This window comes from Bos indicus, chromosome 6 (assembly GCF_029378745.1).
Source record: "Bos indicus isolate NIAB-ARS_2022 breed Sahiwal x Tharparkar chromosome 6, NIAB-ARS_B.indTharparkar_mat_pri_1.0, whole genome shotgun sequence".
NCBI lineage: Eukaryota > Metazoa > Chordata > Mammalia > Artiodactyla > Bovidae > Bos > Bos indicus.
The window spans coordinates 57,682,339-57,706,537 of record NC_091765.1 but is presented as its reverse complement, the minus strand read 5'-3'; the positions used below and the strand labels follow the sequence as shown (position 1 = coordinate 57,706,537).

At 42.3% G+C, this 24,199-nt stretch overlaps 1 protein-coding gene across 1 annotated transcript in view; it reads left to right on the top strand.

The window, feature by feature from the left end:
* The window catches only part of RELL1 (RELT like 1), an 80,278-nt gene that overhangs the window by 21,361 nt on the left and 34,718 nt on the right, over positions 1 to 24,199 (top strand). Inside the window, exons 2-3 of the mRNA XM_070791276.1 lie at positions 18,642 to 18,866; positions 22,996 to 23,067. Of these exons, the coding sequence (XP_070647377.1) occupies positions 18,642 to 18,866; positions 22,996 to 23,067 (297 nt within the window). The remainder of the gene's footprint in view (positions 1 to 18,641; positions 18,867 to 22,995; positions 23,068 to 24,199) is intronic.

Genomic DNA, 24,199 nt, shown 5'->3' with positions numbered 1-24,199 from the left:
TGTGCTTGCAGCAGACCTTGGTTCAAATCCTGGCCATGCCCCAGATGAGTGACTTTGACTTCAATACTTTGTTCTTTAATGCCTACATTTCTGAAATGGGTTTCATTGTAACACCTAAGAGTCCTGAAGATTAAAAAAAAAAGAAATGCAAGTAAAGATGCCAGGCTCATATGTAAGTACTCGGTGAAGGTTTGCTGCTGTTAGGGGTTGGTGATAGAGTGGTGGAGCATCCCAGAGGCCCTGGAAGAGGGATGGTGAACCCCCAACGCACCCCCTGAAAATCTGCCCGTATCTTCCTCTCTCTCTGTAGGGCTGGGTGCCGGGCAGTCTTCCCTCCTGAAGCCCTTGCTTACTAGCACCAGCCAGCTCGGCAACACCCTTTACTTTCCCACATGGTTAGTAAGTGTTGTCTTCTGCGCAGTGGAAATTACTTGGCTGGACTCCCACCCTGGCAGGGGCTGGTTGTACCCAGAAACCCAGGGACCTACTTCCTGGAAGCCTGGTCCTCTGAGTCAGCGCCCTCTCTGTGGAGCCCCAGGGAATCACTGGTTCCTAAGGAAACCCCTTCATCCCCGGGTCCCTCTCTTGCAGTGTCTGCCAGTAACAGGCCATCCTGGCCTCTCTTCCCATTTGGTGGTTTTGTCCTGGCACTTGCAGGTTAGCTTCCTCCCATATTTTGAATAATTCCTGACCTAGTCCCTGCTTGGCCACTGGTGAGGAGTGTGCAGGAACAGATTGTTGGAGATCAGGCCCCTGTGTAAAGAGGGCAGTGCCTTTGTGAGGGTGTGTCAGCTCCACCCCTTGACAGGACATGGCAGTGTGGAATGTGATCGAGTCTGGTGAAAATGCAGTGGAGGGCCAGTTCCCCTGCACTGGGTTTGGGTACCTACTGCTGTTTGTGGGCCTTCCTTTGAATGTTTGCTAATGGGAAACTTCTGTTGATTTTGAAGAATACAGGAGCTTGCTGGTATATGTATACCTTTTGGAAAGGGCTTACCTAATAAATAAGTGGGTAAAGCTGCAGGGTGGATCAGTCATCCAAGCTTTGACAAGAACCTATTTATATATGTTTTTAAAAGCTGTATTTGGCAAATGCAGACACAAGTACATTAGTAATTCTGTTCCATCAAATAGCATCTTAATAAAACTGCTGGTCCAGTTACAGTGAAAGGGGATGCTTGCTCAGTAATTGAGGAGCCCCTCTGGGAGGATGGAATCTGCTTTCAAGATTCCCAGGTTCTATGTGGCAAATGTTTAAGGTGCTGCCAACTGGGCTGGGAAGATCCCCTGGGGTCGGGCATGGCAGTCCACTCCAGTATTCTTGCCTGGAGAATCCCATGGGCGAGGTGCCTGGTGGGCTACTGTCCATGGGGTTGCAAAGAGTTGGACACAACTAGCGACTAAGCATAGCACAGCAGAACTGTGTTCCAGGAATTGTGGTGGGGTTAGGCGTTCAACAAAAGGACCTTTTTCCTACTACGTGGGGAAATAGGCATGTTTGACTTAAACTGGGCTTTTCCTGTGAATTCTGTCACCTCTGTTGGCTTTCTTAACATTGGCTACTGTATGCCCAACCATGTGTTTATAGGAAAGTGGTTGGAGAGGCTGTTATAGGCTCTGAGTGTTGGTTTTTCTACTTGGCTTATTTCTCTGCCTCTCCCCAGTGATGTCATGTTACACCACTGATTTATTTGCAAAGTGAGAATCTCATCCACCCTTTTGTTTACCTCCTTGGGATTAGAGGTTTCAGATAAAACAATGAAAAAATAGTGTCATCTGCGTGGAAACTTTTATATCCTATACAATGTCTCTAGCTAGTTATATGTATGATTGAAGATTCTTTGTCCTTTTCTATTTTTCCTTCCTTCTTTTCTTCTTTCTTTCTTCTTGATTTTTAGATGCCATGCAGTGAACATTGTTAGCACAAATTATGTTTGTGATGGCTATAGAATTGCTTCTAAGTAAAATAGTTTGTGAGTAACAATGTGAAAATGTACACTGTGAACAAGATGCTTTTCAATAGATAGGAACAAGTCTCCCTTTTATTTTCATAATAGAATAGTTAAGGAGGAATCAGATAGAGTTCTGCTATAGAGTGATCTTTTGCTTTTTTGTAGTTAAAATTAATACTGGGACATTTTAAGCTGCTGAAAATTAAAAAAAAAAGTCAATACAAATTTCATACTTCTTTCGTTGACTTTAATCCTTTTTCATGAAGACAATTTTTACACTTAACAAGATGCATGCAGATTCCAGTGTTTATCACACATAATAGGGTCATTTGAAGAGAAGCAGCTTTAGGGCATTTGTGTGGATGAATATGGACGTAGGTCTCAGCCCAGCTCTGTGGTCAATTATGTGCCACTTAGGTAAAGCTGAAAACCAATCTCCATTCTTCCAGACACTGTTAAACAATGTGGCTAAAAGTAAGTGTGGGGCCTTGGGATTACATGGCCTGGCTCAAATCCTGTCCCACCATACATTAGGACTTGTTATTGAACCCCATGTATATTGAACCCCTGTGGACCTCATCTGCACATGTGGGCAATGAGATAACCTACCTTACGGATGTTGTGGAAATGAAATGGAATTGTGTATGAACCATCTGTTGATAGAACACTTCCTGGAGCACTGCAGACACCAGGTAAATGCTGCCCTATGGTTACCTTCTTATAGCAATTCATTCTTTATAACACGCCACCTTTAGAAAAGAATCTGAAGTGAATACTAAATTCCTTAAGTCCCATTGTTTTGCAGTCATATCAAGAATGTCTTTAAATAAATTACACTTCTTTCTTGAGTGGATATAATTTACAATTAAAAAATAATTTTATTTATTTATTTTTGGATGTGCTGGGTCCTCACTGATGCATGGGCTCTTCTCTAGTTGCAGTGAGCAGAGGATACTCTTCCTTGCGGTGCCCAGGCTTCTCATTGTGGTGGCTTCTCTTGTTGAGGAGCACAGACTCTAGGGCATTCAGGCTTCAGTAGTTGTGGCTCTTGGGCTCCAGAGCACAGGCTCAGTAGTTGGGGTGCACAGCCTTAGTTGCTCCATGGCCTATAGGATCTTCCCAGGTCAGGGATCAAACCTGTCCCCTGCATTGGCAGCTGGATTCTTTACCACTGAGTCACCAGGGAAGCCCCATAGTTTATGATTTGAAAGGCATAGAAAGGTCTACAAAGTCTCATTCCACTCCTGTCCTCTAGCCACCCAGCCCATTTTCAAGAGACTGACAGTGCTAGGGTAACTAAAGACTTAAAAAACTCCACAAATGGACAACCATAAAAATAGCAAAAGAAAGAGAAGAGGAAAGGGTAAGAGAACAGGAGAAGAGGAGGGGGGATTCAGCTGGGGTCCAAACTGCTGAGCTCTCCTGGGCCCCACAGCACCTTGGGCATTACCCTTATTTACACTCCTCTCTCAGCATTCAGAAAACTAAGATCATGGCATCCGTCCCCGTCACTTCATGGCAAATAGATGGGAAAACCATGAAACAGTGACAGACTTTATTTTATTGGGCTCTAAAATGACTGCACATGGTGACTGCAGCCACAAAATTAAAAGACGCTTGCTCCTTGGAAGAAAAGCTAAGACAATCCTAGACAGTGTATTAAAGAGCAGAGACATTATTTTGCCAACAAAGGTCCATATAGTCAGAGCTATGGTTTTTCCAGTAGTCATGTATGGATATGAGGCTTGGACCATAATGAAGGCTGAATGCTGAAGAATTGATGCTTTTGAAATGTGGTATTGGAGAAGGCTCTTGAGAGTCCTTTGGACTGCAAGGAGATCCAACCAGTCAATCCTAAAGGATCAGTATAGTTCACTCACTCAGTCATGTCTGACTCTTTGTGACCCCATGGACTGCAGCACGCCAGGCCTCCCTGTCCATCATCAACTCCTGGAGTTTACTCAAACTCATATCCGTTGAGTTGGTGATGCCATCCAGCTATCTCATCCTCTGTTGTCTTGTTTTCCTCCTGCCTTCAATCTTTCCCACATCAGGGTCTTTTCCAATGAGTCAGGTTTTCGCATCAGGTGGCCAAATTATTGGAGTTTCAGCTTCAACATCAGTCCTTCCAACAAACACCCAGGACTGATCTCCTTTAGGATGGACTGGTTGGATCTCCCTGCAGTCCAAGGGACTCTCAAGAAACTTCTCCAACACCACAGTTCAAAAGCATCAATTCTTCATCATTCAGCTTTCTTTACGGTCCAACTCTCACATCCATACATGCCTACTAGAACAACCACAGCTTTGACTAGACAGACCTTTGTTGGCAAAGTGATGTCTCTGTTTTTTAATATGCTCTCTAGGTTGGTCATAGCTTTTCTTCCAAGGAGCAAGTGTCTTTTAATTTCATGGCTGCAGTGACCATCTGCAGTGATTTTGGAGCCAAAAAAATAAAGTCTGACACTGTTTCCACTGTTTCCCCATCTATTTGCCATGAAGTGATGGGACCAGGTGCCATGATCTTAGTTTTCTGAATGTTGAGCTTTAAGCCAACTTTTTCACTCTCCACTTTCACTTTCATCAAGAGGTTCTTTAGTTCTTCTTCACTTTCTGCCATAAGGGTGGTGTCATCTGCATATCTGAGGTTATTGCTATTTCTCCTGGCAATCTTGATTCCAGCTTGTGCTTCCTCCAGCCCAGCGTTTCTCATGCCGTACTCTGCATATAAGTTAAATAAGCAGGGTGACAATATACAGCCTTGACGTACTCCTTTTCCTATTTGGAACCAGTCTGTTGCTCCATGTTCAGTTCTAACTGTTGCTTCCTCACCTGCATACAGGTTTCTCAAGAGGCACGTCAGGTGGTTTGGTATTCCCACCTCTTTCAGAATTTTCCACAGTTTGTGGTGATGCATACAGTCAAAGGCTTTGGCATAGTCAATAAAGCAGAAGTAGATGTTTTTCTGGAACTCTCTTGCTTTTATGATTATCCAACGGATGTCGGCAATTTGATCTCTGGTTCCTCTGCCTTTTCTAAAACCAGCTTGAACATCTGGAGGTTCACAGTTCAATCACTGTTGAAGCCTGGCTTGGAGAATTTTGAGCATTACTTTGCTAGCTTGTGCTGCTGCTGCTGCTGCTATGTAGCTTCAGTCGTGTCCGACTCTGTGCAACCCCATAAATGGCAGCCTACCAGGCTCCACCATCCCTGGGATTCTCCAGGCAAGAACACTGAAGTGGGTTGCCATTTCCTTCTCCAATGCATGAAAGTGAAAAGGGAAAGTCAAGTCGCATGTGAGATGAGTGCAATTGTGCGGTAGTTTGAGCATTCTTTGGCATTGCCTTTCTTTGGGATTGGAATGAAAACTGACCTTTTCCAGTCCTATGGCCACTGCTGAGTTTTCCAAATTTGCTGACATATTGAGTGCACCACTTTCACAGCATCATCTTTTAGGATTTGAAATAGCTCAACTGGAATTCCATCACCTCCACTAGCTTTGTTCGTAGTGATGCTTCCTAAGGCCCACTTGACTTCACATTTCAAGAAGTCTGGCTCTAGGTGAGTGATCACACCATCGTGATCATCTGGGTCGTCAAGATCCCTTTTGTACAATTCCTCTGTGTATTCTTACCACCTCTTAATATCTTCTGCTTCTGTTAGGTCCATACCATTTCTGTCCTTTATTGAGCCCATCTTTGCCTGAAATGATCCCTTGGTATCTCTAATTTTCTTGAAGAGATCTCTAGTCTTTCCCATTCTATTGTTCTCCTCTACTTCTTTGCATTGATCACTGAGGAAGGCTTTCTTATCTCTGCTTGCTATTCTTTGTAACTCTGCATTCAAATGGGTATGTCTTTCCTTTACTCCTTTGCTTTTCACATCTCTTCTTTTCACAGCTATTTTTAAGGCCTCCTCAGACAGCTTTTTTGCCTTTCTTTTTCTTGGGATGTCCTAAAGGAAATCAGTCCTACATATTCATTGGAAGGACTGATGCTGAAGCTGAAGCTCCTGTACTTTGGCCACCTGATGTGGAGAGCCAACTCATTGGAAAAGACCTTGATGCTGGGAAAAATTGAAGGCAGAAAAAGGGGATGACAGAAGATGAGATGGTTGGATGGCATCATCAGCACAGTGGTTACAAGTCTGAGCAAGTGCCAGGAGATGGTGAAGGACAGGGAAGCCTGGCATGCTGCAGTCCATGGGGTGGCAAAGAGTGAGACATGACCGAGCGACTGAACAACAACACCCCTCTCAGAGCACCCCATGATGTGCCACCCCTTGGGCTCCCCTCAGAGCTCCTCAGCCTTTTCTGTCTTAGAGGCATGGTGGGTGGCTTCCTGGCCTGTGTCCCAGTGTAGACACTGGCAAGCTGACTTTACCCCTTGGGGTGAGCTCAGGTTAGATGAACCTTCTGTGTTGTCTGAATGTAAACCTTTGAGATATTCTGGAAGATTTGGGAAGAATCTAGAAGTTGAGCTCCTTGGCTTCTCAAAACACCTGTGTCCTAAACTGAATCCCTTCCCAAGGAGTAGCTATGAGGCTGTAGTTGTTTTCTGTGTTCAGTCTTTTGGTGCCCTTGAAGAGTTGTGTTTGGTCAGAAAGTTCTGTGGCCTTAAGAAATCACTTTAAATAGTAAATCTGAGACAGTTGTGGAGAATGCTAGGAACTTTTACTCTGCAGAGTTCATTTTCCCATTCTAGTTTAAATGGAAACCTGGAATGGCAAATATTTACAGTTTCCGGCATTATTTTTAGTATTTTTGTATCTTTATATTGACGTCACCCCAGTTTCAGTCCTTTGTTCTGGTTGCTACCTGGGGTTCAAGAGTAATTCAGTTTTGTCCTCCCAACCTCCTGCTTGTCAAGAATGTTTATTTCCTTTTTGTCCAGCCAAATTCAGTTTTTCTTTTGAAACCTAATATAAAGTCTTTTTTCTTCTTGGATCCACACTAATTATACTTCCCTTCTCACCTCCTGTGGTATTTATACAAAGAAACTGCGGCTTAAGGAAGGGTTATGCTCCAGACATTCTGTTTTGAGTAATTGGAAAGTACGCTAGAAATTGAAATGCATTTTCCCATTAAAAATAATAATTAGGCTCCCACAAAGGCTATTTAAAAAGTGACAACATAGGACTTAGAGAACTTTATTATTACAGAGAAGGTGAAAAGTAAAGTGGACTGCTGTGTGAACCACTTGGATTCAACATTTTACCATATTCACTTGCTCACCCTATCTGTCCACCCGTCCATCCATCCATTTACCTACTTTTTTTGGCTGAACTCTTGGAAATCAAGTTGTATTCAGTGTTGCATTTCACCTACATCCCTCTGCTATCATTTTGTAGGACTGAGGACTTCCTTCCGCATAACCACAACACCATCATCACAGCTAAGAAAATAATTCAAGTCTGTAATACTGTTTAATCCATTTTCCTGTTGTCCTCAAAATAGCCTTTATTGCTGTTTTAAAATTTTTATTGTTTAGAATCTGGAACCAGACTGCCATCAGGTTTACAAACCTCATTTTGTCCTATTATTTCTAACAAAAGCTCTTTGAAGCCACATTTAGCCAAGTGCTGGGGGAGGCGAGGAGCTTTCCTCGTGAGCCTTCCTGGTATGTTGCATTCTCGGGTGCTCCTCTCCCATGCTTAAGGCCTGTCTCTGGATCCTGGGTGCTCCTGCTACCCTGAGCCCTGCATTTTAGCATCCTCCAGGGTGCAGCTGGGGCTTCCCTGGTAGCTCAGATGGTAAAGAATCCACCTGTAATGCAGGAGACCCCGGTTCGATTCCTGGGTCAGGAAGATCCCCTGGAGAAGGGATAGAAGATATTCTCCAAGAAGAGTATCCACTCCAATATTCTTGACTGGAGAATCCCATGGACAGAGGAGCCTGGTGGGCTACAGTCCATGGGGTCACAGAGAGTCAGACACGACTGAGCGACTAAGCATAGCACAGGGTGCAGCTGGTCTCTCACGGGTATGAGCAGAAACCTCAGAGACAGCTGCATTTTTCAAGGGACCTCTTAGCCAAACGCTCATGTCAATCAGGGGTTCACAACCAGACATTGCTGATTTATGCATGTTTTTCTGAGGAAGGCTTTCTGGGCCTCCATCTGTTCCTATAGTGGTTTTTGCTGTCCAGAATCAAGTACAGCAGAAACCAACACAACATTGTAAAGCAATTGTCCTCCAATTAAAAATAAAAAAGTAAAATTGAAAAAGAGAATCTTCCAGTATCAGGATAGCATTTCAGGCAATTCAATAAGGTAAAGGTAACTGTACCTTGTATTGGGAGGGCTTTTGTGTCATGGGTGAGTGATCTCTGAGCAAGTGGGTCCTGTCTGGGTCTCCCCTTCCTGTCTTGTCACAGCTGTGGAGTGGGGGAGGGTGGGCTGTAGCAGCTGTCTATCTGGGAGGCGTTTGGAAACTGGTAGCTGCCTGAAGTTTCACTACAAAGTTTAGGACTTATTTATATACTGAAGTTCATTGTTTTCCAATTTCCATATAAGCTCATTTGTTCTCTTCATACATTTTAAGCTTTTAAGATTTGGGCAAATGTTGTGTCTCAGTCAGTGGTGCTGGGGGTGGGGTGGTATCTCTTAAGAGCTCCATGGCCTTGGTTATCTCTGTAGCCAAAAATAGAAATAATTGGGAATGATTTTATTTTGTAGAATTTGCTTTGCATTCTGCCCTTTCATTGTGTACATAATTGATTTAAACTGTGTTTAAACAATTAGCTTAATAAAGGAGGTTGTTTTTCAGGAGCTAATAGATCTTAGCTCAGCCAGAGCAGGATTGAGAGGCTGTGTGTGAGCTGGCTATGAGCACTATCCTGAGATGAGATCTGCTTGGCTTTTCCTCCAGGCTCTTACTAGTTTCCAACCATGTGACCCAGGGCAAGTGGCAGACCCTCCCCCACCTCCAGCTCCTCTCTCTAATGAATACCCACCTCATAGGACTGTGACCATCAAAAACCCTTGAGCCCTGTGGCCTAAGCCCCTTTGTGAGGTCTCATCAAGTATATTCATATTTGTGCAGCAGACTCGGTGGAGCAGAGGTTGTAAATAGCCTCATATCAGATCAAGTTCTGCTACCAGTGAGTTTGTCGGATTGAGTTTTGCTGTGAAATGAGGTATAAGACTTCTTATCTTTAGAATTTTGGGGATTTTGCCTTGTGGACACAGGAGGGTATGTTTTACCAACCCAGAGGGAATTGTGGATGGAGCTGAAGAAGGCTGAGTATGGAATGTCAAGAACCAAGGACATTGGCATCAGCACATAATATTCCAGTTGACCAAACTGAGGCACAGAGAAGTAATCACAGAGGCAGCCAGGGCAAAGCTGGAGGAAGAAAAACGCCTTTAGAGAAATGCAAATTTTGCCCTCCTAGTCAGTAATGTAGTCCAACAATAGACTTTTGGATCCTGTGATTTGAATGTTTTTGCTGGAAAAAAAAAAAAAAAGGGTGTGTGAGTGTGTTTAAAAGCAACGTTCCAACCAAGCTGGGTAGGCTATCTATTTTCCAGCCAAGTCCTTTTCTCCCATCAGAGAGTTGTTGGGTAACCCAAGCTTCTGAGAACGTACCCCTTTCCTGATAGAATTGCTATCAGAACCATCAAAATGCTCTTGGCCCTGGCTGGAATGAAGCTGCTTGGGAGGAGTCATGAGGGCCTCCTTATCTGGAGTCTCAGGTTATCACCGTCTTCCCCATTATTTTAGCAACCCTTGAGTTATGTCCACTGGGTTTGAGGAATGCCATTTCTGTGCCATTGCTTCTCAGCTCCTGTTACCATTGGGGTCAGTTGGAAACTTAAATATTACTTGGAAACTAGGCTAGAAAACTGCTTTTGATTTTGGGGGGTTGACTTTGAGCCCTTCCTCATACCTCTTCCTCAGTTTCTTGCTTTCGTTTGTGACTTTGTCAACAAGATCTTGGCAAAACTCAATACTAATGTGTCCTCAAAATAAAGTGAATTAAGACAACCTGGCTGGGTCTAGGAAAAACCCAAAGGATTTTGATAACCCCTGGCTTTTGTTGGACATGCCTTACTTGTGATGTTGTGGAAGGGAATCATGTTTATCAGTAAGAGCTGAGACCCTCCCTGTTTCGGTGGCTATTGGTGTGTGTGGAGGTTACTAAAGATACTAAAGGTGAGGTGACGGGCTTGTTTTGAAGAGGCTGAGGGACCTAAGCTTGTGGCCTGCAAAAGATGAGCTGTGATTTGGGAATTGGGTAGGAGCTCAGAGGTGGAGGACAGTTTCAGTTTTATACTTGTTCATCCAGGAAACTGCTCTGAGGTCTGGTAGTAGGCATTTTCAAAACATCCTACTTTCTGCTGTGCTAATTGGAACTCAGTTTTGAGATCTGGGGAGCCTTTGATCTCAGTTGTGAAATTAGAGAGCAAACCAGCATTTAGCATTTTAACCAAGAGTTGGTAAATGATGACCTCAGGTCAGGGAGGAGGAAGCAGCGTCCATGCAGGCAGGATCTAGACTGCCTGGCCTGAATCTAGGAGCTGCCATGTAGTAGCAACGTGACCTTGAGAAGACTGTATGACCTTTCTGTGCTTCCTTTCCCCATTTGTAGCATGGGGAGAATGCCAGTAGCTGTGTCGGAAGTTTGCTTTGAAGAGTCAGTGCTTAGCTTAGTGGTGGCTTGTAAATGCTCCATAGTGTGATGGTGGTAGTTCTTGTTGGTAGTTAATAGAGGAGTAACAAACCTGTCTGAACTAGACTTCCAGCACTTCTAGAACTCTTACCAACCTCTTCCTTCCTCTGTTTTGCCCTACACTCCCTTCTGACCCTGGTGTCTGATCTCTTGTTTTTCTTTTCTGCTCCGGAGGCCCTCTCTCATGGGTTAGCCCAGTTGCAGGTTTGGGGTGCCCATCTCAGCTGTGCCCTGAATGCCTTTGCAGTCCTCTCCCATTCCTGCAGACTCTCCACTAAGCCTCACTGTCCCCACAGGCCCCTTATTCTTCCCTGGGGTCTCAACAGATGCCATCTCTTACCTTCAGAGACAGTGGAGGCTCCCAGGCATCTTTTCATTCGTGGACCTTCTGCCCACCCTAAAGGATCACTCATGGACCCCCTGCCTTTGGAGAACGAGGTGTCCTTTTACCTGTTCAAGTTTTTAATCCACCTCCTTCCTTCTTACGGAAATCATCTCCTCCAGTTCCTCAAGGTCATCACTTTACACACTGTCTCAGACTCTCCTTTTTGCTCCTTTTCTGCCTGTAAAGAAACACTCTGCTTTCAGTCATTTTAAAAAAATTCCAGGGAATTCCTTGGCAGTCCAGTGGTTAGGACCCCACACTTTTACTGCTGGGGACTGGCCCAACCCTAGGTTGGGGAACTTAAGATCCCATGTGCCACACAATGCAGCCGGAAAAAAAAAGAATTCAAAAAGGCAAATAAAAATTTCTTCCCGTTATGCTGAAGGTGAACTCCCTTACTCTTAATGCTCATATCGAGCTTCTAGAAAGAGCAAACTGAGCTGTTTCTGCTCCTCAGCTCAGGGAATCTAGTCTTTCCTTCTGGTCTATGAAAAACCGCTCCCTCCAAGGCCACAAAGATCTCCCACGGAATGGTTTTTCTTTCCTTGTTTATTTTATTTATTTTTTCATTTTATGTATGATGTATGTATGTGTTTTAGGATTTTAAGTTTACTTCAAGAGACTATGGAGAAAAAGGTAGCAAAGCACAACAAGGGGATAGTTAAAAAAATGTTCCAAGTTGCTCCCTAAGTTAGCAATTGAAGAGTTTCCATTTGTTCTTATGTGAACTTCTACGTGGCCCAATTTGTCTTGAGTTTTTCTCAATTCTCTTTCAAAAGATTCTTCTTAGAGTGTTTCTTTTTTCTTTTTATTTATTTCTTTTTATTTTTTTTTTTTTACTGTGCTAAGAACACTTAAAATGAGAATTATCTTCTTAACAAATTTTTAAGTGCACAATGCAGTATTGTTAACTAAGGGCACAATGCTGTACAGCAAATATCTGGAATTTATTCATCTTGCATAACTGAAACTTCATCCCCATTGAATAGCAGCTACCCATTTCTCCCTGCCCCTGGCTCCTGGAAACCACCATTCTGCTCTCTTTCTGTGAATTTGACTATTTTAGATAATCTCATGGAAGTGGAATCATGCAGTAATTGTCCTTCTGTGACTGGCTTATTTCACTTGGCCTCATGTCTTCTGAGAGTCCCTTGGACAGCAAGGAGATCAAACTAGTCAATCTTAAAGGAAATCAACCCTGAATATTGATTGGAAAGGCTGGTGCTGAAGCTGAAGCTCCAATACTTTGGCCACCTGATGAGAAGAACTGACTCATTTGAAAAGACCCTGATGCTGGGAAAGATTGAAGGCAGGAAGAGAAGGGGACAACACAGGATGAGATGGTTGGATGGCATCACTGACTTAGTGGACATGAATTTGAGCAAACTCCAGGAGATGGTGAAGGACAGGGAAGCTTGGTGTGCTGCAGTCTGTGGGGTTGCAAAGAGTCGGACACGAGTTGGTGACTGAACAACAGCAACAACAATGACAATAATGTCTTCCAGGTCCATTTTTGTTGTCCTTTATGGTGAGATTTCCTCCTTTTTAAAAAAGCTGAATGGGATCTGATTCATGTCACATACATGTCACATTTCTTTATCTGCTCAAAGATCAGAACATTTGTTCCCCTGGCTGCGAAGAGTGTGGCAGTGCAGAAGATCCTATTTCAGTTCTTCTGGATAGACACCCAGAAATGGGGTTGCTGGATCATGTGGTAGTTCTATTCTTGTCTGTTTTTTTTTTTTTTTTTTTAGAAACCTCTATACTATTTTCCATAGTGGCTGCACCATTTTACATTTCCTTCCTGTTTTAGTTGCTCTCTCCTGAAGCATCTCACCTAGCTGACTGCTCATTCTTTCTGGAAACTCCTTCTTCTGTGTTCCAAGCTAGAGTCCTGACTTCTCTTCCTAGTTCCTCATGGAGTATTTCCAGTTGCTCAGTGGGTATTTCCATTTGAAGGTCCCCTGCTTATTTACCTCTATCACTACATGTTCAAAAACATATAGTTCTTCTCCATGCAATTACATTAGCATATGTACTAATCTATGCTGCTGCTGCTAAATCATTTCAGTCGTGTCCGACTCTGTGTGACCCCATAGACGGCAGCCCACCAGGCTCCCCCGTCCCTGGGATTCTCCAGGCAAGAACACTGGAGTGGGTTGCCATTTCCTTCTCCAATGCATGAAAGTGAAAAGGGAAAGTCAAGTTGCTCAGTTGTGTGCCACTGTTTGCGACCCCGTGGACTGCGGCCCACCAGGCTCCTCCGTCCATGGGATTTTCCAGGCAAGAGTACTGGAGTGGGGTGCCATTGCCTTCTCTGCTAATCTATGCTAGGTACCCTGTAACCAAACACCACACACTGGGTGACGTAAAAAGGAGAAATTCATTGTCTTATTGTTCCGGAGGCTGGGACTCCAAGACGAGTGTCAGCAGGGTTGCTCTTTCTGAGGGCTGTGAGGGTCTGTCTGTTCCATGTTTCTGTTATAGATTCTGGTGGTTTGCTGGCAGTCTATGGTGTTCCTTGGCTTCTCCAAAGCATCACTCGAATCTCTATCTTCATGTCATGTTTTTGCCTCCAAATTTCCTTTTTTTTTTAAAGGACAACAGCCACATGGGACTAGGGTCCACCCTAAAGAGTTCATTTTAACTTGATTACCTTTGTAAAAAGACCCTGTATCCTAATATGGTCATGTTCTCAGGTACTTGGGGTTAGGACTTCCCACATATGTATTGCTGCTGCTAAGTCTCTTCAGTCGTGTCCGACTCTGTGCAACCCCATAGACGGCAGCCTACCAGGCTCCCCCATCCATGGGATTTTCCAGGCAAGAGTACTGGAGTGGGTTGCCATTGCCTTCTCCACATATGTATTGAGGATGAGGCAAAATTCAACCCATAGCGCCATTCAAACTTGATTTTTTTTTCCAGATATTTTTCATCTCAGTGAATGGCACCAGTGTTCACCATGTTATTCATGCAGATGCCTGGGCATCATCCTTATCAACTCACTTGCACTTCTGTTAACTTAGGGTCCAGAGCTTACAGAATTTGGAGGCACAATTTTGAAATAGGAACCATAGGATCCAACAGTTTTACAAAGGGATTGGTGATCCATGACTCTCAAATGGCTCACAACCTCTGCTGTATATCTTTTTTTTTTTTCTTTAAAGTGTCTATCACCTTGGTACATATATAATATATATGTAAGAATTTTAAAAAATTACAGAAAAGCATAAAAATATAATTAATAATTAGCCTATTATTCAATTACTCAGAATCACTTACCATTTTGGTTATTTCTTCATGTAGTTTATACCTTCATGTACTTTATTTATTTATTTATTTTTTACTAGTTTGATCCTACAGTATGTATGGTTTTTGAATCCATCTTTTAAAATTCATTATTAGATAATAAGTATGTTCCCATATCTTCACAAAATCTTCATGAATAGTTTTAAATGGTGCATATTATTCCGTCAAATGGACAGACAATGGTTGACTCAGATATTTTATTATTATCCCATTGTCAAACATGCATTTGTTGCTGTTTTTGACTTTTTATAATGTTACAACAACCTTTGCTATTAATTTGGACTCAGTTTTTTTCAGAATTTAAATATGAGTCAGGTAAGGATGAAGACAAAAGATGGACGTGGTGTCTCTAAGCAGATTATTAGTGTAAATTGAAGAAACAATTAAGCCTACCTAAGTTAACCAGTATCTTAGGCATTAATTGTGAATAGTTGATTTGTGATTTAAAAGTTATTCTTAAATTGCTGAGGTAGATAACAGGGATTCTCTGGTCAACATTTTGCTCTTTAGTGATTCTTTGTAGTCTATAACAGGGCTGTACAACATAACTTCTTGTTGTTCACTGGTTCAGTCGCCTCTGACTCTTTGTGACCCCATAAACTGCAGCAGGCCAGGCTTCCCTATCCTTCCCATCTCCTGGAGTTTGCTTGAACTCACATCCATTGAGTCAGTGATGCCATCTAATCATCTCATCCTCTGTCACCGCTTTCTCCTCTTGCCCTCAATCTTTCCCAGCATCAGGGTCCTTTCCATTGAGTCAGCTCTTCACATCAGGTGGCCAAAGTATTGGAGCTTCAGCTTCAGCATCAGTCCTTCCAGTGAATATTCAGGGTTGATTTCCTTTAGGATTGACTGGTTTGATCTCCTTGCTGTCCAAGGGACTCAAAGAATTTTCTCCAGCACCACACTTCAAAAGCATCAATTCTTCAGTGCTCAGCCTTCTTTATGGTCCAACTCTCACATCCATACATGACTACTGGAAAGACCATAGCTTTGACTGTATGTACCTTTGTTGGCAAAGTGATGTCTCTGGTTTTTAATAGGCTGTCTAGGTTTGTCATAGCTTTTCTTCCAAGAAGCAAGCGTCTTTGAATTTTGTGGCTGCAGTCACCATACGCAGTGATTTTGGAGCCCAAGAAAATAAAATCTGCTACTGTTCCCACTTTTTCCCCATTTTTTGTCATGGAGTGATGGGAATAGATGCCATGATCTTAGTTTTTTGAATGTTGAGCTTTCAGCCAACTTTTTACTCTCCTCTTTTACCTTTATCAAGAGGCTCTTGGGATGACGGAAATGTTCTTTATCTGACCTCTCTAATATGGACCAGTTAGCCACATATGACTGTTGAGCACTTGAAATGTGGTTAGTCCACCTAAGGAACTGAATTTTAAATTTTATCTATTTTTAATTGACTTAAATTTAAATTGCTGTTTGTGGTTAGTGATTACTGTATTGGATAGTGCAGTTCTATCAAGATAATAACTAAACTCTTCTATGTGCTGTGCTTAGTCGCTCAGTCATGTCTGACTCTCTGCAACTCCATGGAATGTAGCCCAACAGGCTCCTCTGTCCATGGGGATTCTCTAGGCAAGAATACTGGAGTGGGTTGCCATGCCCTCCTCCAGGGGATCTTCCCAACCCAGGGATCGAACCCAGGTTTTCTGCATTGCAAGCGGATTCTTTACCAACTGAGCACAGGGAAGCCCAAGAGTAAACACTTTTATAGTGCTTATCTTTTCCTAAATACTCTAAGTGCTTTACACATTAATGTGTGTAATCCTCACAGTGAATTTAACAAATAGTCTTCCAGTTACTTTGCTATATAAAAAATTGCCACAAAACTTAGTGGCTTAAAACAATGACTGCCAAAGAATTTGGGGCCACATTTTGAAACCATTGTAGAGAGGTACAATCATTTTGATTCCATTTTACAGATGAGAAAATTGAGCACAGAGCAGTTAAAAAACTTATTCAAGGTGACATGCCTAGTTAGTGGCCAAGCAATTATTTATGCTAGGCAGTCTGACCTTTTAGCTACAGTGCATCTCTGTAATTCATGTTTCACTAATTTAGAGTCGTATCTTCCTCGGCTTTTTCCATGGTGTGGTAATTATGAGATTAAATGACTGACACCTGTCTGTAAATCACAAACTGTGAATTCATAGTATTTTCAAGGGTTTCCTAGAGGTCAAGTTAATGATGAATACACATTCTTAACCACCTGATTCGGGAGGAGCTGCCTGGCTTCAAGTCTGAGCCCCCTGCTTTCATTCCTGTTTCTGCTGCTTCCTAAACAGAATTTATCGCTTCCAGCTTGAAACTGACCATGATTCTGAGTAAAACTCTTTCAGTCTTAACATGTTGCCTGCTTTAGCTATTCCTGTTGCATGGAATATGTTTTTAAAAAGGAATTAATAAATAAAATGCTTAGAATTACTAAGGGAGTTAAATATTTCTGGTTTTACTGAAATTAAGTCTTGATGTTAAACCCTAATTTGGATGATATGTTTGCATATATTTAGGGAAGTGTGTATGTGTACTCTTTTTTATTCATTCATCCGTTTAATTATATTCTTGGGAGAGAAATCAGAATGAATATGTAGCTTATCCCCAGATTCTAGAGGTTTCATGATAATATAAAGAATGCCACCTTTTACAAAACCTGAGAAACCAGCAGTTTCCTTTCATGGGCAGAGATAATGGTTATTTCCATCTGAAAGTGAGGGAGCCCTTTGTCCTGTGGTCTCTGTTTGATATTGTTTGCTGCAGTGATGAAATGTGGTCATTTCACACCTGGTATTTGTCCTCATGTGATCATTTTTTCCCCACCAAAATACTCTCGAGAGAGTTTGTAGTTAAATGCATCTAGATTCCCAGTTTCTGGGTTTCTTAAGCAATATGTGTAAATCTCTGTGATGCAGAAAACCTCATTGTATCACTTCAGAATCTGAGTACCCCAAATAACGAGACTTCATTTCAGTCAAACCCCACATTTTCCTTTAGTCTTCATCCTTCCTGACCCCCTCCTTTGTGTGATAACTCCCTTTTTATCTTGTGTGTGTGAATTGATACTTTGCTGATTTTCCACACAGTTGGCTCTTTCTCCGTTATCTTAACTGGTAGAATCTTATATTGTATGAGCTGGGATGTTTCTCCCTCTCACTCCTTCATGGAGGTGACTCAGTTCCCTGTATATCCTGGCACACTCGTGGGCCCAGATATCCTGCTGCTTCTGGTGTAAGTCCATGTGGAACTTTGACGTGTCCAGAAGCAAATGGCTCCTTCTCCCCCGTAGATGCCCCCTTCCCAGCTGCACTGTTTCTGAAGTCATAAAATAGGTCCCCACTGTTCCTATTTCTTTTAGTGCCCCATGCATACCTTCTCCCAGTCTCTCATGCCTGCCCAGGTGTTTAGTGCCCGTTTCCAGTGCTACCCTACAGGCTCCAAGTTGGCACTGGGCATGCTGTCTTGTTTTCCACTCTCTATCCAGCTCCCAGCTGGTGCTTTTCATACAACAGTCATGCCATAAATGATCATTTGGGTTGGTGAGCAAATACGCAAATGCGCGTGCTTCCATTTTTATATGTGTGCCCCTAGGCCAAAACCTGATGCGTCCTGGATTTGTCTCTCTTTTTTCATGCACTAGATCAGTCAGTTTACTAAATCTTTCTGGGACATATGCTCCATGAGGACAAGGGTCTTTGTTTTGCTCAGTGGTAAGTTACAAATGCCTAAAACGATGCCTGCCATGTAGTTGAGCATTTGCTTTGCTGTAGAAATGGTTCTAGATGTTTTATGTGTGTTCATTTATTTCATCTTCATAACAAGCCTTGAGGGGTGGGTTGGGTACTGTTAGTATGTCTGTTCATCAGAAGCCAAGGCATGGAGATTAAGTCATTGTCCAGAGTCACACAGCTGCAAAGTGGTGGAGCTGGGACTTGACCCCAAGTCTCCTGAGTCTGTGCTTTTAACCTCTAAGGACTCTGCTATGATACCACCTAGTGATGGTGTGTGTACTCTATGTGCACCCTTTGCTGAAACTGTGCATTCACTCCACGATGTATAGATAATCTCACAGATGAAGAAGCAGAGGCTAGCTTGGAGAGCTTTAAAAAAAAAATTACCCCAAGGGGGCCCAGGTTATGAGTAGCAGGGTCAGGATAGGAACTCAAGCCCATGTGCCTGTCCTGCCGGACCCGCCAGCCTCTGCCTGACCTGTGGTTTTGGAAACAGGCTCACATTTAACAGGGACATTTCCCAAGGTTGTCAGATGTTCCTTGTCTCCAGTAGACATCTGATGCGGCTGTGTATGTTTCTTCCTCAGATCATAGTGGCAGCCACCCGTTACCCTCCAAAACCGAGACGACGCCCTCACCCACTAACAACAATGGGAATGGACACCCGGAATACATCGCATATGCCCTTGTCCCTGTGTTCTTCGTCATGGGTCTCTTTGGCGTCCTCATTTGCCACCTGCTTAAGAAGAAAGGCTATCGATGTACAACAGAAGCTGAGCAAGACGTTGAAGGAGAAAAGGTTGAAAAGATAGGTAAAAATCTGGATTATTTTTTTTTTGTGGGCATGTGAGTGCAGACAATTTTTTAATAAGAAATGAGTCATGTATGTTTTCTGTCTCTGTAAAGCAAATGATCCATCTTTTTTTCATCAAAATATATTTGATGTAATAACATCATGTAAATTTAAAGTGTGCAACACGTTATTCTGGTGCATTTATATATTGTAATATGATTGCCCTTGTAGTGATGTTTAACACCTCTATCACGTAATTGTCAGTTGTTTTTAGGGTAGGAATCATTCAGTTCTAGTCTCTCTATAAATTTGATAAGTATAGTACACAAAAGGCAGAGGAACAAGTGATCAAATTGCCAACATCTGTTGGATTATAACAAAAGAGAATTCCAGAAAAACATCTATTTCTTCTCATTGACTACTGATCAGTGGATCTTCTTTATCCATTCATTCTTTGATGGACATTAGGATATTTCCATATCTTGGCTAGTTTGAATAATTCTGCAGTAAACATGCTGCTGCTGCTAAGTTACTTCAGTAGTGTCCGACTCTGTGCCACCCCATAGACAGCAGCCCACCAGGCTTCCCCGTCACTGGGATTCTCCAGGCAAGAACACTGGGGTGGGTTGCCTTTTCCTTCTCCAGTGCATGAAAGTGAAAAGTGAAAGTGAAGTCGCTCAGAAGTGTCTGACTCTAGTGACCCCATGGACTGCAGCCTACCAGGCTCCCCGGTCCATGGGATTTTCTAGGCAAAAGTACTGGAGTGGGGTGTGCATATATCTTTCCACTTTGACTTCTTGTTTTCATTTCCTTTGGGTATATACCCAGAAATGGAATTGCTGGATCATATGATAGATCTATTTTTAATTTTTTGAGGAACATCCATATTGTTTTCCATAGAAGCAGTTCCAATTTAAATTTCCACCAACTGTGCACAAGGGTTCCCTTTTCTCTACACCCTCACCAGCACTTTTACAAAATGATCCATCTTAAAGGCAGATGCTATGGTATAGCATCATTGTAAATATTATAGGAACCACACCTAGAGTTAGAAACTTTGCTTTCATTTATTAAATAACTACGAAGTAATTTACTCTTATTGACTTTGTGGCCTTGGGCAATTAATATGCTGTAAATCACCGCTATGTTTAATTTAACTTTAATTTTATTAATTTAATTAAAATTTTAATTTAAATGAGGACAATAATCTTTACCTTGTAAGAGTATTGTGAAATTAGAGAGAAGATACATTTGGTGTTTGTCACAAATGGCACTCAGTATATATTAACCCTTGGGCTTCCCTGGCTCAGACGGTAAAGAATCCACCTGCGGTACTGGTAGACACAGGAGACTGGGACTGGATCCCTGGGTTGGGAAGATCCCCTGGAGAAGGGCGTGGCTACACACTCCAATATTCTTGCCTGGGAAATCCTGTGGACAGAGGAGCCTGTTGGGCTACAGTCCATAGGATCACAAAGAGTCAGACACGACTAAGCAACTAACACTTTCACTTTTTTCATATAGTAACCCTTACTGTTGCTGTTGAATTAGATTCTAATAAGAACAATAGGATAACTGAATAGGTCTCACCATTTTTGTGCTGCTAGTTTTGCTAGGGGAGTTAATCTTTAAAAATTGATTCGGTTGTGCAAAAGTAATTGTGGTTTTGCATTGTTGAACTTTGCCATTTGATATTAGAATACTTTCTTCAACATCATTTTAATGTGTATGCTTTGTATTTTTTGCTAATGAATTATTACTTGCTGCTTATTTTATATGTATTTTAGACTATGGAAATTATGTTAGACAGAAAATTTTCTTATTTGAGTTCAAAATGGGTCAGAAAGCAGCAGAGACAACTTGTAACATCAACAACGCATTTGGCCCGGGAACTGCTAATGAACGTACGGTGCAGTGGTGGTTCAAGAAATTTTGCAAAGGAGACGAGAGCCTTGAAGATGAAGAGCGCAGTAGCCAGCCATCTGAAGTTGACAGCAACCAGTTGAGAAGATCTTTGAAGCTGATTCTCTTACAACTACAGGAGAAGTTGCTGAAGAACTCAATGTTGACCATTCTATGTCGTTTGGTATTTTGAAGCAAATTGGAAAGGTGAAAAAGCTTGATAAGGGGGAGGCCTCATGCTCTGACTGCAAATTAAAAAAAAAACCTGTCATTTTGAAGTGTCGTCCTCTCTTATTCTATGCAACAACGACAAACCATTTCTCGATCAGATTGTGACATACGATGAAAAGTGGATTTTATACAACAACCAGAGACAACCAGCTCAGTGTTTGAATGGAGAAGACGCTCCAAAGCACTTCCCAAAGCCAGACTCACACCAAAAAAAGGTTGTGGTCACTGTCTGGTGGTCTTCTGTCTGTCTGATCCACTATAGCTTTCTGAATCCCAGAAAAACTATTACATCTGAGAAGTATTCTCAGAAAATTGATGAGATACACTGAAAACTGATGCGTGCAGCTGACATTGGTCAACAAAAAAGATGCAACAACACCCGATTGCATGTTGCACAACCAGCACTTCAAAAGTTGAACAAATTGGGCTATAAAGTTTTGTCTCATCTGCCATACTGCCGAGTAGCCAACTAACTACTGCTTCTTCTAGCATCTTGACAACTTTTTGCAGGGAAAATGAAAATGCTTTCACAACCAACAGGAGGTAGAAAATGCTTTCCAAGAGTTCATCAAATCCTGAAGCACGGATTTTTATGGTACAAGAATAAACAAGCTTATTTCTCTTTGGCAAAAATATTTTGAGTGTAATGGCTCCTATTTTGATTACTAAAGGTGTGTTTGAGCCTAGTTATAATGATTTAAAATCAGGGTCCAAAACTGTAATTACTATTGCACCAACCTAATATGAGGTTGGAGTTTATGTTTATTAAGTAAATGGTTGTGTGAACAGTGCAATGAAAAAATGACAAGAGCTGGTACCTTTGGATTGACCTCAGAGTGTCTCAGCATTTCCTCCTCACATGGAGTTTCTGGATTGTATTTGAAAACCCTGAGAGGTGAAGCCCTGTTTTCACCACAAATGTACTTTTCAACCATCCTTTTGGGCCTTGGGGAATAGTTGGTAACTCTGCTTATCCTTTTCAGACCTCAAAGGGCAGTTTTTGCAGAAATGTGACATTTGGGTAGGTCACCCTTCAAGTGGGATCACAGGCAGAGTTGGGGAGCTTCTTCATTCCTTGCCAGCTTGCTGGCCTGTTGGTTTTTCCCACCCCCACTGACCTTTGAGGCAGGGAGTGAGCACAGTTGCACGATGAGTCATGTGTGAGTTTATGAGCAAACCGAGGCTGAATGTTTGTCAACAGAAAGCGGGACCTTTCTCTCTCATCCTCTGCAGACGCTGTGTAGGTTGGCTTAGTGGTCAGCATGTGCACTGTCTAACTGGACGTGCATGTTCATGGGGAGGGAGTGGCTTGGGTGGAGAAGACACTTCTCCAGATTACATGGGTAATATACCACACCATGATTTCTAGGTCAACCCTCCTTTTTCTTTCTTGTGTTATGGAAGCGAATGATAAGGAATCAGTTTTAGACTGAAGGTTTGACTTTTTTTTTTTCCTAAAGACTATCCCATGTACAGAGTCTCTCAAAGTAAACTGAGTTTGTAGGTAATTAACCATGGCCAACATTTAGATCATTTGGAAGTATATTTCAAAGTCTTGTGAAGAGAGAGATGAATAATTACCCAATTTAAGAAATAAATTAATACTCTGTATATGGTATATCTACAATGAAAATAAAATCCAAGAAGTTTTTATTTTAGTTATCTTTATTCTTTCCATTTCCCCTTTGAGTTTAACAAAATGATGAGAGAGGAGTAATAGTTGTAAGGACTGATAAAGACATCTTGGAAATTAAGCATGTGTCTGGACTTGAGAAGATATTGATGGGCAGTTTGCACCTGTTCTGCTGAGAAAGTCGCTGTGTGTTTTCAGTCACGTGTGCTAAGAGTGTGCTAAGAGAAAGGTAGGTTAAAAGAAAGCAGAGCTCTTAGCACCATGGGTCATCAGCTGAGCTTTCTGGAGACTGTTCAGAGAAGTCTTAGGCTCTGAGACTGTGTCTCTGACCTGATGCGGGTGAGCAATTGTAACCTGTCCTCCCCTCCCCTTTCTCTTTCAGAGTTGAACGACAGTGTAAATGAAAACAGTGACACCGTTGGGCAGATTGTCCAATACATCATGAAAAACGAAGGTATGGCTGTTTTAGTGCCCAGAACAATTCATTATTCACATGTTTTATTAAAAACCTGCTTCAGAGAGTCTGTATGGATTCTCCTGTCAATGTTTCTGAAGTTATTGGTAGCACCTTCCACCTAAGCTCACAAATAGCCCAGCTTCCAGCATTATCTTATCAGGAGAGTTTCACAGAAGTGAGTTTTCTAAGAGTCAGTGGGTCTGAGTGTTGCCAAGTCAGCCCTGGAGGCTTACCTTTTAATCCTGGCATCGCCTTGATTTGGAGGAAAGTCATATTACCTCATGAGCCTCAGTTTCTTCCTCTAAAATAATATTTACCTCATGGTATTATTGTGACATATTACACAGAAGCTGCTTGGTATAATAAGCACTCAAGTATTATCTATTCCTTTTTTTCTGCTTTTAAAAATACTGTGGTAAAATACACTAAACATAGAATTTGTTGTTACACCCATTTTAAAATGTACAATTCATTGGCATTAAGTACATTTACAATGGAGAAGGAAATGGTAACCTACTCCAGTATTCTTGCCTGGGACATCCCATGGACAGAGGAGCCTGGCAGGCTACAGTCCACAGGACCGCAAAGAGTCGGACACGACTGAGCACACACACACTCACACACACATGTTCACAATAGTGTACAAAGATCACCAGTATCTAGTTCCAGAATCTTGTCGTCATCCCAAACTCTATGCACTGAGCAGTCACTCCCCATTCTCCACCCTCTTCCCCTCCAGCCTCTGGCAACCCTTCCTCTGCTTTCTGCCTCTATGAGTTCACCTATTCTATGATATGTTCTTAAGTGTTAAAGCTTTTAAAAGGTCTAGGCTTTTCTGGTGGCTCAGTTAGTAAAGAATCCGTCTGTGATACAGGAGACCCAGGTTCAGTCCCTGGGTGGGGAAGATCCCCTGGAGAAGGAAATGGCAAGCCACTCCAGTATTCTTGCCTGGGACATCCCATGGACAGAGGAGCCTGTTGGGCTCAGTCCAAAGGGTCACAAAGTTGGACACGACTTAGCGACTAAACCACTACCACTAAGCTTTAATGACTTTAAGCGTTTTTGTCCGTTCTGAAATGTATCCTAAACCCCTGTCTTCTTAAATTAGTTTAACCCTGATTAGATAAAT